The sequence below is a fragment of the Dipodomys ordii genome, unplaced genomic scaffold (genome assembly GCF_000151885.1).
Source record: "Dipodomys ordii isolate 6190 unplaced genomic scaffold, Dord_2.0 Scaffold3, whole genome shotgun sequence".
NCBI lineage: Eukaryota > Metazoa > Chordata > Mammalia > Rodentia > Heteromyidae > Dipodomys > Dipodomys ordii.
The window spans coordinates 17,837,698-17,854,497 of NW_012267219.1; the positions used below are offsets into that span (position 1 = coordinate 17,837,698).

A 16,800-nucleotide genomic window follows, 5' to 3' on the forward strand; every position below is an offset into this window, starting at 1 on the left:
ATCACAAAGTGTTAGCCAATTTGTAAAAAATTTGTATTTAGCTGTTCTCAGACTTTACTAAAGAAAAAAATTCCTACTTTGTAATTATAGACTCGTGATTGTTTAACGATTTATTTCCACTTAGAAATCATGCCCTGGAAAGAAAAACAATGCACGAGAGCTTTTAGCAACTGGAAAGTTATTTGATTGCAACCCTTTTGCAAGTATGAATTCCATATTTAACTGTAATCAGCAACCTTTTAAAAGCCTCTTTTGTGCTTAAAACTAGGCTTCCCAGAGCTTGCATCTGTCATAATTGGGTCTCTGAAGTCTAGAGAGTTCATTTCATTTGCCTTCCATGTTCAGGTTTGTAAAAGAATGAAAATGTGTTAAAAAGCAAAGAGGAAGAGGGGAGGGATTACAATAGGCAGCACTGTGAGCAAATCAATCTTTCCCAACATGTCCACTGATGTTTGTGCTTACTTTCTGTCACACATTTCAGCTTCTCGTAGGGATCATCCAGGCTGCTGAGCTGCCTGCCCTAGACATGGGGGGAACCTCTGATCCCTATGTGAAGGTGTTTCTGCTGCCTGACAAAAAGAAGAAATTTGAGACAAAAGTCCACCGGAAAACCCTGAATCCTGTCTTCAATGAACAATTTACTTTCAAGGTATATTTTTCTTGTGTTTACGTATAACCTTTACTTTATTGTTTTAGATAAAAAATACTGGCTTTATCCTGACATGTAGTCACACATGGATTGAACAGTTATTCTGGGATGTTCAATGACTGTATTCAGACTCTTGAAAATCTTTGTCCTCCGTCTAGTGAGGATTCTGCTTTGCACTTAAATGGGGTCAAGGTCAGACTCAGCTCTATCTTTTCAGAAAGAAATATAGATTTTTTTTCATATTTAGAATGTCATAGTCACATCCACAAAGTAAGTCTGCTTCAAATGGGCCAGTAGAATTAGATATCTACCACTCCTATGTTCACCAAAAATAAAGCCAAAAGAAAGAAATTATTATTTTCCTGAATTTCAAAGTTTGTGAAAATAGATCTAGCTAGTTGAATCACTGAACCAAGCAAGCTATGTTGCAGTACTTGCATAGTACAAATGAGCCATGGTCTTGTTACAAAAATCCTGGGTATGTAGAAGCAGTAGTTGAACACACTAAACCCCTTACTCTTTTATCAATAAAAAGATTGTGTGCATTTTGGTGGATTGTTGTCTGTATGTCTAGCATTTTTCATTTACTCTAGGATCTTCCCTGATGTTTTTTATCTTGTCAAGATACTTCAGTTGACAAACAATAAACAAGAGACATTCTGACCATATCATAACTTGTCAGTATAACATGCCCTGCAGGCCTCAGGGATCTTTGTAACTCTTGGCTTGAAGGCATTCATAAAAACGATTCTTTTGATGGAATATGTGAAATTATTTTAAAATGCATTGCTTAGAACAATGCACTTCTGAAAAATGAAATGTCTGTGGCTATGCCAGCAGGCAGATTCGAAATCACCCTGTCCATCAACCATGCTTAGTAATAACATGTGCTGAGGCAGCAGCTACGTTGATGGGAAATAGAAATTGATGAAGCTGGGGACAAAACTTGTTTCTTTGAACCTGGATTTGAGTTTTGTGAAGAAGCAGTGTCTTCCTAACTCATTCTGAAACATCTGAGTTTTTCAAGACAAAAGTCTTTTCACAATGGTTCTAAATAGAAGGTGTGAATATGGTCAAAATACTTTCTGTACATGGGTGAAAATAGAACAATGAGGCGTATTGAGATTGGTTTGGGAAGGAGAAAAGGGAGAAAACTAGGGAGAATGACCAAAGAGATGAGACTGATAAAGGTCCATTGCAGACATATATGGACATGTCAAAATGAAACCATCTTGTACAACTAATTGCTAATCATAATTATATGGAGAAAAAAATAAAAGTCTATAATGGTTCTGTGTCCAATTAATTTAAAGTAGCAGTAATATCATTCTGGAGATTCTCAGATTTTTTATCAATGCTCCAGAAAATATGAGGTAAAATAAACTTTAAAAACATTCCAGACAATTATCAACAGCAGCTGGTATGTTAAGCCTTATTTAGGAATAGTTTCTGATGAGAATTTAGTAAGCAGGAACTTACATTATTTGAAACAATATTGTGTTGCTTTCCTTTAATTTGAATTACCTACACATGATTTTTTAAATATATTACTAATGATTTTATTAGTAATTTCTATGACAAAAATACAATTCCTCAGATTTTGTAACTGGCTATAATTTTTTACAATTTCTATTTTATTCCATTCATAGTTGAACAAACCATAAATGTTTAAGAAATATGTCAACTTTTCTAGAGAAATGATTAATTTCTCTGGCAGACAGTAGATTGAAATGCAACCAGAAATATGATAACAGGAATGAAGTGTGAGACAAGATCACTGACTTTAGAACTGAGTAAAATCTTCTTAACAGGAGCTCAACGTGCCCCAAACTAAACTCATTTTTTTCTATAAAGCAAACTTCCACCTAAAGGAGATATTAATTGATAATAAGTATTTCTTAAGTACCAACTAGGTGTTGTTTTATATTTATTTACTCTTAAAATGGCCCCACAAAATAAATACTATGATTATCACAAATGACTAACAAGGAAGCTGTCAGCTGTCATAATTAGCTCCCTTTTTCCATGTCGTTCAGGTAGAAAGTTATTACAATTAGGTCCAAGTCTCTAACTCCAGACACAGGCTCTTGATTGTTGTGATGTCACTACAATCACCAAAAACTCCAGAGAGACTTTAGAACTATAATAAAACATGGAAGAATTTATCACTGTTGTTTCCTCCATTGAATTTCAGCTCTCTGGATTTATTCTAAGTTCCTCTTAAAATGGAAAAACATTATGCCTATTTTGTTTATTTTGGTCAGTTGTGGGGCTTGAACTCCAGGCCTGGGTACTATCTCTCAGCTCTTCAGCTCAAGGCAAGCTCTCTACCACTTGAGCCATAGCACCACTTCTGGTTTTCTGGTGGTTAATTGGAGATAAGAGTCTTATGGACTACTTTCCTTCCTGGCTAGCTTCGAACCATGATCCTCAGATCTCAGCCTCCTGAGTAGCTAGGATTATAAGCATGAGCCACCAGCACCCAGCTATGCCCAGTTTTTAATTACAATATTTTAACAAAGATTACAGACATCATGAATAAATGACAAAAAATAAACATTCTTTGGAAACCAAAAAATTGTAATACATATATGGTCAGGTATTTTGCTCTTCTTAATAGATTGACTTAATTGAGAAATGTTTAATGGAGAATAAGACACCCATTTACACTGATAAAATAGTATGTGTATGAAAATTGATAAGACTTTTTTCCTCCAGTCCTGGGGCTTGAACTCTGGGCCTGAGCACTGTCCCTGAACTCCTTTTGCTCAAGGCTAGCACTCTATCACTTGAGCCACAATGCCACTTCCAGCTTTTTCTGTGATTTATTAGAGATAAGAGTACCACAGACTTTCCTGCCTGGGCTGGCTTCAAACTGCAATTCTCAGATCTCAGCCTGCTGAGTGGCTAAGATTAGAGGCATGAGCCATCCATGCCTGGCTGATCAAACTTTTAATACAAGTCTAAACAGTTTTTAATGTGGCATTTCTACCCAGTTACTGAAGTGTAGCTTACTTGGATTACACCGCTTTCCCCTGAATACTAAAAATATCACTAATAAACTTTCCGACCCATAGCATCTGTCCCAGATACATCTGAACAGCTGGAGAATGCACCAGTTCTTGGCCTTTTGCCACTATTCATGCTGAAGTGTCAGACCTACGAGTGAGCTGCAAGATCCACGTTATAATGAGTCTCTGATATTCAAAACATCCATTTTCTAGTCAGTCCCTGTCAATCAGGAAATTATTTCAAAGAGTAGGTGAGGTATCTTGTGAATTTCATTTAACTCCTTTCATGCTCATGCATCTCTCTTAATAAGTTTTGTTGCATTAAACTGTGAGGTCCAAGTAGCTTTGAAAGAGTTAATGGAAATTTCAAAACAAGTTATTTCATCTGTGAGTAAGATATACCCTGACAATATAGGTTATGACAATGATGACAAAATATTCTGCAAGAGAAACTCATAGAGTCACATGTAATTGGCTTGTTTATTAGTTTATAATTCTTAAAATATTTATAGCATAACTAATAGCAAGATCCATTATTAATAATACAGCTTATAATACTTTGCAATAAAATGATAAATCACCATGACAAGTCCCCATTTGCTCAAAAAGAAAAGGAAAAACAGAAAGTTCACTTTCTCAAACACTTAACAGGTGTTTTTAAGCGGTTTTGTTTGTTTGTTTGTTTGTTTTGGTGACTAGACATCTTCTCTTCCTCTCTTTTTATGTAGGTCCCATACTCTGAGTTGGGTGGCAAAACTCTGGTGATGGCCGTGTATGATTTTGACCGCTTCTCCAAGCATGACATCATTGGAGAATTCAAAGTCCCCATGAACACAGTGGATTTTGGTCACGTAACTGAGGAATGGCGTGATCTGCAAAGTGCTGAGAAGGAAGAGGTAAGACAATCATTAACATTACTGGAGGGACAAATTGTCCTTTCCAGGTCTTGCTCATTTAACAACCTATTGCAAACAACAACCTATCACCTCTTTACTGAGTGTGATATAGGCCATAGGCTTTGACAGCAGGCAAAATAGGGTCAGAGAAATGAGATAACCTCACGAAAAAACATTCTGGTCTTCTGGGGGTTATTGCAAGAGAGAGTTTTAATTCTATAAATGACTTCTCTGGATACACACACACACACACATACACACACACACACACATATGACTTCTTTAAAAGGACAGTGAAAAATCATCTCATTTCTTTGTGTTTTCCCACAACCATTTTGGTTTTGTTTCCTTCATGGTTTCAACAGCTATTACAATGAAATAAAGTGGTACTTTTTCCACAATTGTTCTGCATCTCACAGACAATGTGCTGCTTCTATGAGCATGATGGTTAAAACTTCAACTATAACTCACAAAGGCTGGTAGTAAATACACCTTTTACATTCCTTGCCTTTGTATAATCCTCTTCATGTTATGTTTTCCTGGTTTTAATAGTTTATCCCAGTGTTTTGTGGGAGTTGAAAAGGACAGCTCAATATTCTTGGTGTGTTTTTGCTCAGTAGAAATGACTTCTATTTGATGTTTTTCTATCTGGTGTTTTTCTTGATGAATATCACAGCAGTCCAATATAGAAAAGCCAGCCCTTTACCTCTGCAAATTCCTAAAGCAACTCCTTTCCCAGCTATTGTTTTAGATCCTGACACATGACTATAATTGCCAAGGGAATGCAAATAGCCTTGTCACTTAGAAACTATCTCTCTCTCTCTAAGCTTTAGTAAAATGTGGTCATCTCTGGGCTACATGGCCCAGAGAGGCTGGGCCACCACAGAAATTCTGCCCAGCCATTTACGGCTACAAGCTTCAAACATCTAACACAATGAAAAGTTTTACAAGATTGCTGATTGCCATACTGAAAATGGGTTTTGTTTTTCTCTCTAACATCATTATTTGGAGGTATAAAACCTCTTAATTTAAGCTCTACTTTCCTGGAAGGAACTATAGGTTTCTATCTTTCTATATCTCATCCAAATAGGATAATAAAAACTTTTTCTGTAGTAATAACAACTTATTCTGTAGTATTCTAGTTTGAGCCTAGGCTTTTTACTTGCTAGGAAAGTGTCCTGCCACTTGAAACACATCCCCAGCCCTTTTGGCTTTAGTTATTTTTCCTTTTTGCTGGAAACCAACATTGGACCCTGATCTACTTATTTATACCTCCTGAGTATCTGGAGATTGTACACATGAATACTATGTGTGAAATTGATTGAAATGGAGTCAATATTTTTGGCCTATTGATAACCATTTCTTTTCTCTCTAAAATTTTTGTCACCAAATTTATTCAAAAATCTTCCATATAAAAATATTTGTTGGGGCTGGGAAGGTGGCTCAGTGGTAGAGCGCTTGCCTCGTATGCATGAGCCCTGGGTTCCATTCCTCAGCACCACATAAGCAGAAAAAGCCAGAAGTGGCGCTGTGGCTCAAGTGGTAGAGCGCTAGCCTTGAGCTAAAGAGCTGAGAGACAGCGCCCAGGCCCAGAGTTCAGGCCCCACGACTGCCCCCCCCAAAAAAAAACTGTTGTATATTACTATATTCCTAGAAATATGCTCTCATGTTTTTCAAGTGAAAACAATAGATGTCTCTGCTTCATGAGACTCTCATGTTCCCTCTTGACTTTGGTGACCTTGTTTATGGCCAACTGAACTTGTTTCTGGAGTATTTCTGAGGTTCTCTCTTAACTGATTTGTTTTCTGGTACTGAGACCATTGACAGGCTACTTCATGAGTCAAGCTCTCTCAAATTCCGTTTTGTTTATTTGTTTGTTTGTTTTGTCAGTCGTGGGGCCTGAACTCTTGGCCTGGGCACTGTCCCTCAGCTCTTCAGCTCAGGGCTAGCACCCTACTACTTGAGCCACACTGCTACTTCCAGCTTTTTCTGCTTATGTGGTGCTGAGGAATCGAACTCAAGGCTTCATGCATGTAAGGCAAGCAGTCTACCACAGAGCCATCTTCCCAGCCCCTCAAATTCAGTTTTTAATCTAGCAAATGATCTAACATTATTCACTCCTTCACCTATAGATGAAATAGAACACTGTAAAATACCTAACATAAAGTTTGGTATGTAGCAACTAATCAATAGTTAAGAGAGCTCCAATTCTTTTTTTGTTTTTCTGTGGTTGTTTGTGGTTATTTTTTTATAACCACCCACTTTCTTTTTTATTATTATCTTCAATGGTTGTAAGGAGGAGTTTTCTATTTAACTTATCTATTTATGTGCACCTGTGTGTTGATCGGGCACCTTTTCCATCATTCTTAGTTTGTTCTATTTTCTTTCTGTGTTTTCATTCCTCTGTTTGCTCTGTCCTTTTCTCTTTATTCTTTTTTTCATCACCCTTGTGGTTACTGAACTTATTAAAAAATTTTAATAGTAAATAATAAGTCTTCCATTATGTGTTTAACTCTGGAAACTCTTCTTTGATATCTACCCAAGAATAGTAAATTTTTGTTTTAGTGCGTGACTAATTCCTCTTATTATGACATAGGAAATCCCATAAAATAGATGACTAGCTTGTCACGTACCGCTGGATGACTAGACCTAGGTAGAAACTCTCACAGTAAAGGAAATAAGTTCCAATTATATTTCATATCTGAAGAATGGCTTATTCTCAGTGATATGAGCTCTCTTTTCATATTACTGTCCATTAACTGCATAAGATTATAGTTGTGTGAATATATTGAAGTTTCGATTGGTTTAACTTCTTATAATTTTAAAGAATTTGTTTTTCCATTTTACATGTGAAAATTTGTTTGTGATTTTAGAAATACTTTCATCTAATAGTGCTAAATGTTATTTTTAACATTTAAAAAGTTGAATGATGCCAAAGAAAAGTGAGAAAAAATTGAAGAAACGGCTTTTGGAATCTACAAGTGGAACTCTTCACCTTAATTGGCTGTTAATTAAAGATGAACTTAAACAGGTCAAATCGGCATCTCCAATTTTGATAGAATAGCATAAGGAGTTTGGGGGTTTTGTTTATTGGGATTTTTGGTTTGGGAATTTTTTGCAAGGGGCAGTGCCTGAAAATTAGCAGCTGCTAAAATTCTAAAGTGATGGAACAATTATTTCATTTACAGAAAGGCTTCCAATAGGAAAGGGCTTAGCTGGGCATGATGACTTTTTGAGATTTTCTTTTTCTTTATCATTCAAATAATAATTATTCACATCACTTGTAGATTACTGAAGCCAACTGTCATACTTTAGAATAATTCATTCATTCCTTTAATATGTTCTCATAATTACTTTAAGCATTAAATCAGGAGCTATGACTCTGTTTTTCTCTTCTTATGACTTTATGACCATTTTAGAAAGTTGAGCTCAGTCCATCTATATCAGACATTGTGGTTTTATACCACATCAAGAGATTTTGCTGTTTTACATTTTGTTCCTTTTTAATTCTCCCATCCTTATGCTTTGCAGTATGATTATCTCTAAAAAAAAAAGTGTGAAAAATAAGTACTATCAGAAAACAACTGGGCCTTTTTTTCTTTTTGGTAAAGGGAGAGATTCTGCTCTGATGACTGTAAGTGTCTATTTCTTGACCAGTACTCTTTCTTCTCCACTTGAGAACAAGTCTATCACCTCTGCTTTGTGTGGAATTCATTAAAGAGTGATTTTTAAATGAGATTCTGTAATCTAGTGCAAATAGAAAAAAAGAGAAAGAAAGAAATTGATTGCTGAATTAAAACAAGTTGGGACATAATTTAATTAGTACCTAAGCAGAAGGGAAGAGAAACTACTTTAGTGTCTTAATGGAAAATCAATTTTGCAAGAAAATTTCACATTTTTAAGCTTAATTAGAAAAACATTTACTTCACAGAAAAGCATTTGGAGAACACATATTCGATCAAATGACACAAGTTTTTTGGCTTCCAGTGGTCAATTACTGGATACTTCTTTGGAATGCGTCAAAGTTATTGTTCCCTATGGTACTTTTACAGCCAAGGAGTATGAAAAAAACTGATGCTGTTCCTATATATGGTGTGTGTTTGTGTGTGTGTGTGTGTGTGTGTGTGTGTGTGTGTGTGTGTGTGTGTGTGTTTGTCCCAGGATTTGGACTCAAGGCCTGGGTGTTGTCCCTGAGTTTTTGTGATCAAGGCTAGACCTCTACCACTGGCGTTTTTGGTAGTTAATTGGAAATGACGATCTCATGGACTTTCCTGTCCAGGCTGGTTTTGAACTGCCATCTTCAAATCTCAGCCTCCTGAGGTGTGATCCACCTATGCTTAGCTCTAAGTATGTTTTTCACTTAGATGGCAATATGTACCTCAGGAAATCTTGCCCCTAACAAATCAATGCTCTGTTTGGAAATACCTTTACAAGGTCAACTGTCACAACTTTGCACTTGATGCTGATAAGACCTGTCTTTGTCACTCACAATTTGTCACAGTCAATACAATGAAGACATTCATTTGCAACTATAGCACTTTGAGAAAAGATCCTCATTTGCTTTGTCTCCACATCATATAGACTGGAAGCACCATCTTGGCAGCAGCTGTATCTATTGTTCCCACTTTAAACTAGGGAAGGTCATTTGTCTATGTTCACACAAGCAATTCTAGTAGTAAAATTCAGACACAGTTCCAAAGTTCACACTCTCTCACCAATACTTTACATCATCTCTCATGCTTTCAACTGAAAAATGTAACTAGAAGCTTCATTTTCATGCATTATGCTTATCCTTGGATTTTTCTCAGCTTTGGCTTGATTTTTGGGACCCTGACATTTGGTCAGCTCCAAATTGGTTAAGGTCTGTGTACAATGTCCCTTTAAAATATTACCATAATACATTGCAATTATATACCAGGCAGCAAAATCACAGAAGATAGCTATTTTTGTTCACAAAGGTATTAATTCATAAATATGCAGCATGAATATGCAGGATACAAAGCCTTAGAAGTGAAAGATAATCATTAACATGAACATGTTACTATTCATGCATTAATATGAAAAACTTTAGTGAAGTCAGAGGGGTTTTTTTCCATTAAAAAATTATTAAATAGAGCATAAATTCCCTTCCATTCACTCAAAACATTTGTTAAAAATCTGTGTAATTAGCATGTAAAACAACATAGTATATAACATATGAAAGATTAACACACCTGGAAGATGACCAATAATAGTGGAAAGTTTTCCTAACACAACATAATAACTAACGAAGCTACCCAGAATTCAGGCATGGTAGCACTCACCTGTAATCACAAGAGTTGGGAGGTGGAGGTAGCAGGGTCACAAGTTTGAGAACAGCTTGGACAACTTAGCGAGACCCTGTGTCAAAGGAGAAAAAAACGAAGCTTCACCAGGAACTAATAAGAGCTAGAAAGTAATGCTGTATTGAGCAGTAAAAGTGGTAGATGTGGAGGCTCCATGGAAACTTTGGGGGGAAATGAGCTCATCTTTAATACTGATTAGAATTTGGATAAACACAAAGAAGGATGCTTCCAGAAGTCAAAGGGAAAAGTTTATCCAGAACAAGTGACATGGCTAACAACAGGCCCAAGTGAAAGCCTAAATGGATGCCTTGAGGAATTGTTGGAATAAATGAGTGTAATGACAGTTTTCCCTAAAATAAACCTTGACTCTGGACATTAAATAAGGCTTTAGAACCCATTTCCTCCCCCTCCACCAAGACTAGAGTTTGAACATAAAAGCCAGGATCACGTCTCAGGCAAACATTTCAAGTGCTTTCCACATATCATCCTTGGGTATCCCATGCTTGAATATCTCTGAGCAGCCCTATGCAGTTACTCAGTTACTCTTCAAATCTCCCTTTTCTATATCGACTTAGTGCTACCTAGAAAATAACCAGCAGAGCAATGATTTAGACCCAGGTCTGTCTGACTCCAAAACTGGTTTTGCCACTTAGTTGACCAGTGTTCAGAGAGCACAAGGAAATTATCTATTTTTTAACCTTCTTAATCCCAGAACATAACATTGTACCTGTAAGTTACAATGAATATTTTCAAATAAAATGGCTGTACAAATTAAAATGAAGTGAAATTTTTCTATTACAAATGTGCATCCTTCATTCCTATCAGCCTTGAAGGATACTCGACTATTCCAGTACACTACTTACACAGTAGCCCATAATACCTTTGAATGCCAGCCCCAATTTCTGAACATCTTTCTCATTGTACAACCTTCCCTTTTGTCTTTCCCATGTCATAGTGAGACGTCTTTGTCTTTGCAGAGTAAATTCTAAATGAAATTGCCATATGCTATCTAAGGTGGTACAGAGATGAATTGAGGAATAAACTGAGTAAAATCATTTTAATTGCTGTGGGGAAAAGAAGAGATAGGTGTTCTCTGGATGCTTGTTTGCTTTGACCAAAATGTTCTGAACATTTTCATTGTTCCATAGTCTCTTAGATAGGTTACTATGGGGAAAGAGTCTCATTGAATTTTATGAATTTTTCATAAATTCTGATACATGTAGTGCCAAGGAAATTAATTTTTTTTAATAGAAACCAGTGTAGGTGGGTTTTTTCATATTATTTCTTATACAAAGAGAGAACTTTCAGTTGAATTTCAAACAAAGCAGAACAAAGTGATTTAGAAGCATAGATTGCGTGTATGTAGGATGACAGAGCAGAAAGTGAGGAGTGGTAGTTGAGAAGGGAACAAACAGAAAATGAAAGGAGAACAAGAAAACTGATAGAGACAGCATCTTGTCTATATCTAATTTTTCAGAGAGGATTTTTGAGTAGGAAGCAATGCAGGGGAATGTCTTGTTCTGTCTTCCAAACATTTGAGCTTTTTTGAAATGTACTCTTCTCTGATGAACACATCATATGTTTTAGAACACTTTCTTTCATGATCTTTTCTGTGAATCTTCAAATGAAGTATTTTTACCTTCTGTGTTAGAGCAGGCCAAATGTTTGTATTGTGAGATCATTAATCCATGATAAGCTGTTACTCCACAATTAGAGGAAATGTCAGTGATGGAATGAATAAAGGAGAATAAAGGAGGAGGAGAAGGCCTTGCTGACAAGCAAGAGTTAATAACAAAGTAGGAGAGAGAAATACACACACACACACACACACACTTGCACAAACTTACTTGTTTTAAATGTGACTAAATCTTTTCAGTTATGAACAAGCAATACTGAAAACTAGTTTGAAATGTTGCAAGCTAATAATTGTGTGGATTTTTTGTTTATTTAACACATTTGTTAAGCTATTTTGGTAGGGCAGGAATTGTACTAATTTCTGAGAATCTAATTGTGAATAAAGTAGACCCAATTAAGCCTGTTCAATTACAAATTCATGCTAAGACAGAATTGTAGGGGAAATTAAAGTTTTAGTGCAGGACTCAACCTATTTAGATCTAACATGAATTCCACAGATGTCTGGGAAGTTTTCATACTTGGTGCTTAAACTCTTCCATAAAATGAACTTATATCAAAGCCCCATGAGCTGTGTGATTCTCTAAATAAAATAGTCATGTAAAGCAATTAGAACAATACTTGGCACAGGATATACTCTCTATGCATATTTTCATAGTTGCAAACACTCATTCCGATCAGAGCATTATTCTTACCACTAGGTTATATTCTTCATTTTGTGATACAACTGAGGTAAAGTGAAGGGTTCAGAGGCAATATTAGCTGTTGTCATTAAAGGAGATGACTGGGCCAGATCTCCTGTGTAAGAGTCTCTGGGGTGTGAGATGTTTTTACAAACACCAGGGTAAAGCTCAGTAGGTGTGAACAGAAGATGGCACTACTACATTGAGGCCCCATTTGCTGTGAACCAATAAGCACATTAGCTTTATAAGCTTAACATTTCAGGTTCAACTGATTTAAAAAAAATAGGCAAGCCAAGGATAGTAGGGAACACTTGTAATCATAGTGTCCTCGAGAGGCTGAAGCAGGAGCTCATGACTTCAAAACTATTCTGGACAATACAGTGAGGCTGACTGAGAGAGACCAAAACAGAAACAGAGACACAGAGAGAATACCAAATGTAGACAAGGATGTAAAGAAATTAGAACTTTTGCACATTGCTAGCTGAAATGTATAATTGTATGGCTGTCTTAGGAAACTGTATTTTATTTCTTGACAATGTTAAGTAAATTCACTAAGCGATCTAGGAGTCTCACCCCACAGAGAAAGCCTTTGTTTTAATTTTTAGCACCACAGATTAGTTTCCCTCTTCTGGAACTGCATTTAAATGGAATCATGCTATTTTGTGTCTAGGTTTTACTCGTATGATGTTTTAAATCTTTCATTCAGTTGCATTAGAGTAGTATTTCATTCCTTTTTGTTGCTGAGTAGTCTTCTATCACATGTTTATGTCAAAACGTGTCTCACCATTTTCCTATTGATGGACTTTAAATTCTTCCTACTTTAGTTTTTTTTTTCTTTTTGTCGGTTCTGAGGCCTGAACTCTGGGCCAGGGCACTGTCCCTCAGCTCTTCAGCTCAAGGCTAGTGCTCTACCACTTGAGCCACAGCACCACTTCTTACTTTTTCTGCTTATGTAGCACTGAGGAATCAAACCCAGGGCCTCATACATGCGAGGCAAGCACTCTACCACTGAGCCACCTTCCCAGCCCCTAATTTAGGATTATTATGATTAAAAAAAAATGCTTTAACCAAAGTTCTGATGGCTCATGCCCTGTAATTCTAGCTACTCCAGAGGCTGAGATCTGAGAATTATAGTTTGAAGCCAGCCAAGGCAGCAAAATCGTGACACTCTTATCTCCAACTAACCGGAAAAAAAAGGAAGTGGAGCTGTAGTTCACTAACCTTGAGAAAAATCACTCAGGGATAGCACCTAGGCCCTGAAGTCAAGCCTCAGGAAGGCAAAACACACACACACACACACACACACACACACACATGTATTACATATACATGGACAGCTTTTCATTTCTATTAGAATTATTAATTTACAAGTAACTATATATAAACTGAAATGACTACAGTACTACCTAATAGTCTATATAGGAATGCATGGTAATATTTACTTTATGGGGTTCTATAAGGTGTTCCTCTCTTTCTCTGTCTCTCTGTCTCTCTGTCTCTCTGTCTCTCTGTCTCTCTCTCTGTCTCTCTCTCTCTCTCTCTCTCTCTCTCTCTCTCTCACTGGCCTGCCAAGTGGAGCTCAGCCTCACCGTGATCCTTGATCATGGCCACATCCCCTAACATATCATGGCACCTTATTGTTGTATGTCCTTATTCTCTACATCAGAAGCATAACCACATAATGCTATAGCATGAAAAAGATGACTTGTTTACCTATCTTGCTGTCTCTAGAGATGGGGAAGGAACTTTTGTGCAACAAAGTAAGATAGGTATTGGGATCAAAGGTAGAGTAAGTCCAAATAAGTACAGAAGTCCAAGTCCAAATCCAATATGCATTCTGGACTTCATTTCTTTGTTGAAAACTCAGAAAAGATTGTGTATTTGAACCTTATTTTTAAGTTGAATATCATATCCACTCCTAAGGAAAAAAAATGATTAAACGTATGAAGTAATATTTATTTTACCAGGAGAAAAAGTTGATTATTTCCAGTACCATTTTAAAATGTAGGGAGTATTTTTACTCTAACTTTAGGAGCAGTGACAGTCTCAGTGCCTTAATACCACAGCTGCTCACCATTCTCAGATTACCTGGAGATTACCATTCTCAGATTACCTGAAGATTACCATTCTCAGATTACCTGGAGGTCACCTGGACCAGGCGGAGCTTTTTGGTAGAGCTGGTGAAGGAACTCTCATGCAAAAGAGATCTGGCGCTCATCACTCTTGGACTGCCAGCCTTGACAACTCTCTGCTCTCTTTTAACTTTTGTTCACATTACTAATAATGTACACTAATTTCTTTCTAATTAAAATTGAAGAATGACAGTGAAGCTGATAATATGGCTGGTGCTTACTAGGGCATCTAACTAGTGGGCTTCAAGGGATGTTAAACTCTGGCTTGGAAAACACAGCAGATATGGGGCTGGAAGGTGGCTCAGTGGTAGGGTGCTTGCCTTGCATGCATGAGGCCCTGGGTTCGATTCCTTTGTACCACATGAGCAAGTGGTGCTGTGGCTCAAGTGGTAGAGTGTTAGCCTTGAGCTGAGGAACAGTGCCTAGGCCCAGAGTTCAAGCCACACTACCGATAAACACACACACACACACACACACACAGAGCAGAGAATCAAGCATTTTCCCACTGGCTAAACTGCAAGCAGTCCAAGATATGGGCAGTTAGCTGACTGCTTTTTAGTTTAAGATGTGATTTCTACATGAATAAATCAATATTCTGACAAGGTGCTTCCTGGAATTTTCACTTTCTGTTAGTGTTTAAGGAGAGGAGACAAACAGTGTCTCTCAGGAGCCAGCAGAGTGTCAGAAATAGTCTCTTCCTAATTGTATCTCACTGTCAAAAAATAAAAATAGAGTGAGAGTAGAATACTAAAAGAAATGAAAAGCTGGAGGTTTGTGTTTTGATTTTTTTAACAAAGTTTAGATAGCCTTAGTCACAAAGTGGGAAATGTAGAAAGGAGCAGAAAGGACCTTTGAAATGCCTGCATGAAAATCAAGCATATAAAACCTCGTGTGAAATCAGTGTCAGGGTTTAACTCACAGTCTGAGGAGAGATTTATTCTTCTCTTCAAGGTCAGGATATTCAAGCGTGTCATCCTGACGCTTTGTTTATATGAAGGCCATCTGAGATAACATGAAGGGTCACAATAGGATTACCTAATTTTTACTAAATTTTAGTTTAGATCTGTTTTACAACAAAGTGACTCATTTTGTTTCTTTTTGGTAAATAGTATTTTGAAAGCTCTGTCACCTGAAAAAATAATCATAAAACAGATACAGTGCAAATATATCTCAAAGCATATATTAAACTCATATGACCTGAGCGTCTGTTTGAGACTGGTACTATGCTTTCCTTAACTCTTTTGCTCCTCATAGTACCACTGGGAGGCAGACAACATGATTATGCCCAACTCTCTGACACACACACACACACACACACACACACACACACACACAAAGCTGAAAAACAAAGAAGTTAGATTGCATACAGCCATGTTACCCACAGCATGAGGCTGAGAATCAGATTTTGGTCTGAATCACATGAAAGCATCTGTTCACTTGCCTCTCTCTGAGAGAGCAGCTACCATGGCTAATGTTAGTGATGATGTCTTAGTCTGTCAACAAGCACATTGGACACACCTATAGTTTCCCTAACTCCCATTCTCCCAGCCCCAAGGCCACCACCCAAGACAAAGGGCAATAGCCCTTTTCAACAGCCTACCTCTGTACCCACTCACTCCTACTCTCTTAGCCAGGCCCTTTCAGAATGACTAGTTCCACAGTAGAAAGCTATATGAAAGACTCTTCCCTGTCCCTGAGTTTACCCCATTCTATTGTATGAGGTCCTGGAAGGAGAAGCAGTTGTTTCCATCCAGCACTTTCATCACACTTCCTTATACCCAGTGTAATGATAAAGAGTGTAGGATGTCTGATTTTGCGATTATTCCTGAAACATCAAAGGTCAATGAACCAGAGCCACATTCTGTAGATGGAGTTTACTGAGTAAACTTGAACATAGGAATCATTTCTTTGAGTAGCAAAATATTTTCAAAAGTTCTATAAGCCTGTGTTTCATGATAATGCAACATAGGAAGCTCCTTGGTAGCATCAGCTAGCAGAGACAAGCTCTGCAGAATTACCTAACTTTTATCATTATGAAAAGAATTTCTAAAGAGCAATCAAGCTGCCAAGACTCAATAGTTTCCCTATAAGTATTACAATTTGAAATGTGGGGCTGGCCATGCTCTTAGATTTCTACTTAAAATGCTCCCCCTATGACAGAAGGGATAAAAAGAGAGAAGATGCATGTACTCCATCTTACAAAACTATCTAATTACTAAATGCATATGTTTCTCCGTTTATCCTGTCTTCAAACCCAAAAATTTAATATTTGGAAGAATAAATTGTAACTGCCTAGAGTTTTTTTAGCCTTTATAGGAATTATTTTGAACAATTTTAAATATAATTTAGCTATATTTTTAAATAGTTTCTACATCACATGAGAGTTTCAGTGCTACTAACCGCCATTCAATAAGGAGTGTTGGTTGACAGGTTTAGGTATAGTTTTGAAAAGCCTTGTCAGTTGCTGCCAGAC

At 37.0% G+C, this 16,800-nt stretch overlaps 1 protein-coding gene across 2 annotated transcripts in view; it reads left to right on the plus strand.

Annotated features, from left to right (window-relative positions):
* The window catches only part of Syt1 (synaptotagmin I), a 194,982-nt gene that overhangs the window by 62,608 nt on the left and 115,574 nt on the right, over positions 1–16,800 (plus strand). For both annotated transcript variants that reach the window (XM_013020352.1, XM_013020356.1), the window contains exons 4-5: positions 482–649; positions 4,389–4,556. In XM_013020352.1, the coding sequence (XP_012875806.1) occupies positions 482–649; positions 4,389–4,556 (336 nt within the window). The remainder of the gene's footprint in view (positions 1–481; positions 650–4,388; positions 4,557–16,800) is intronic.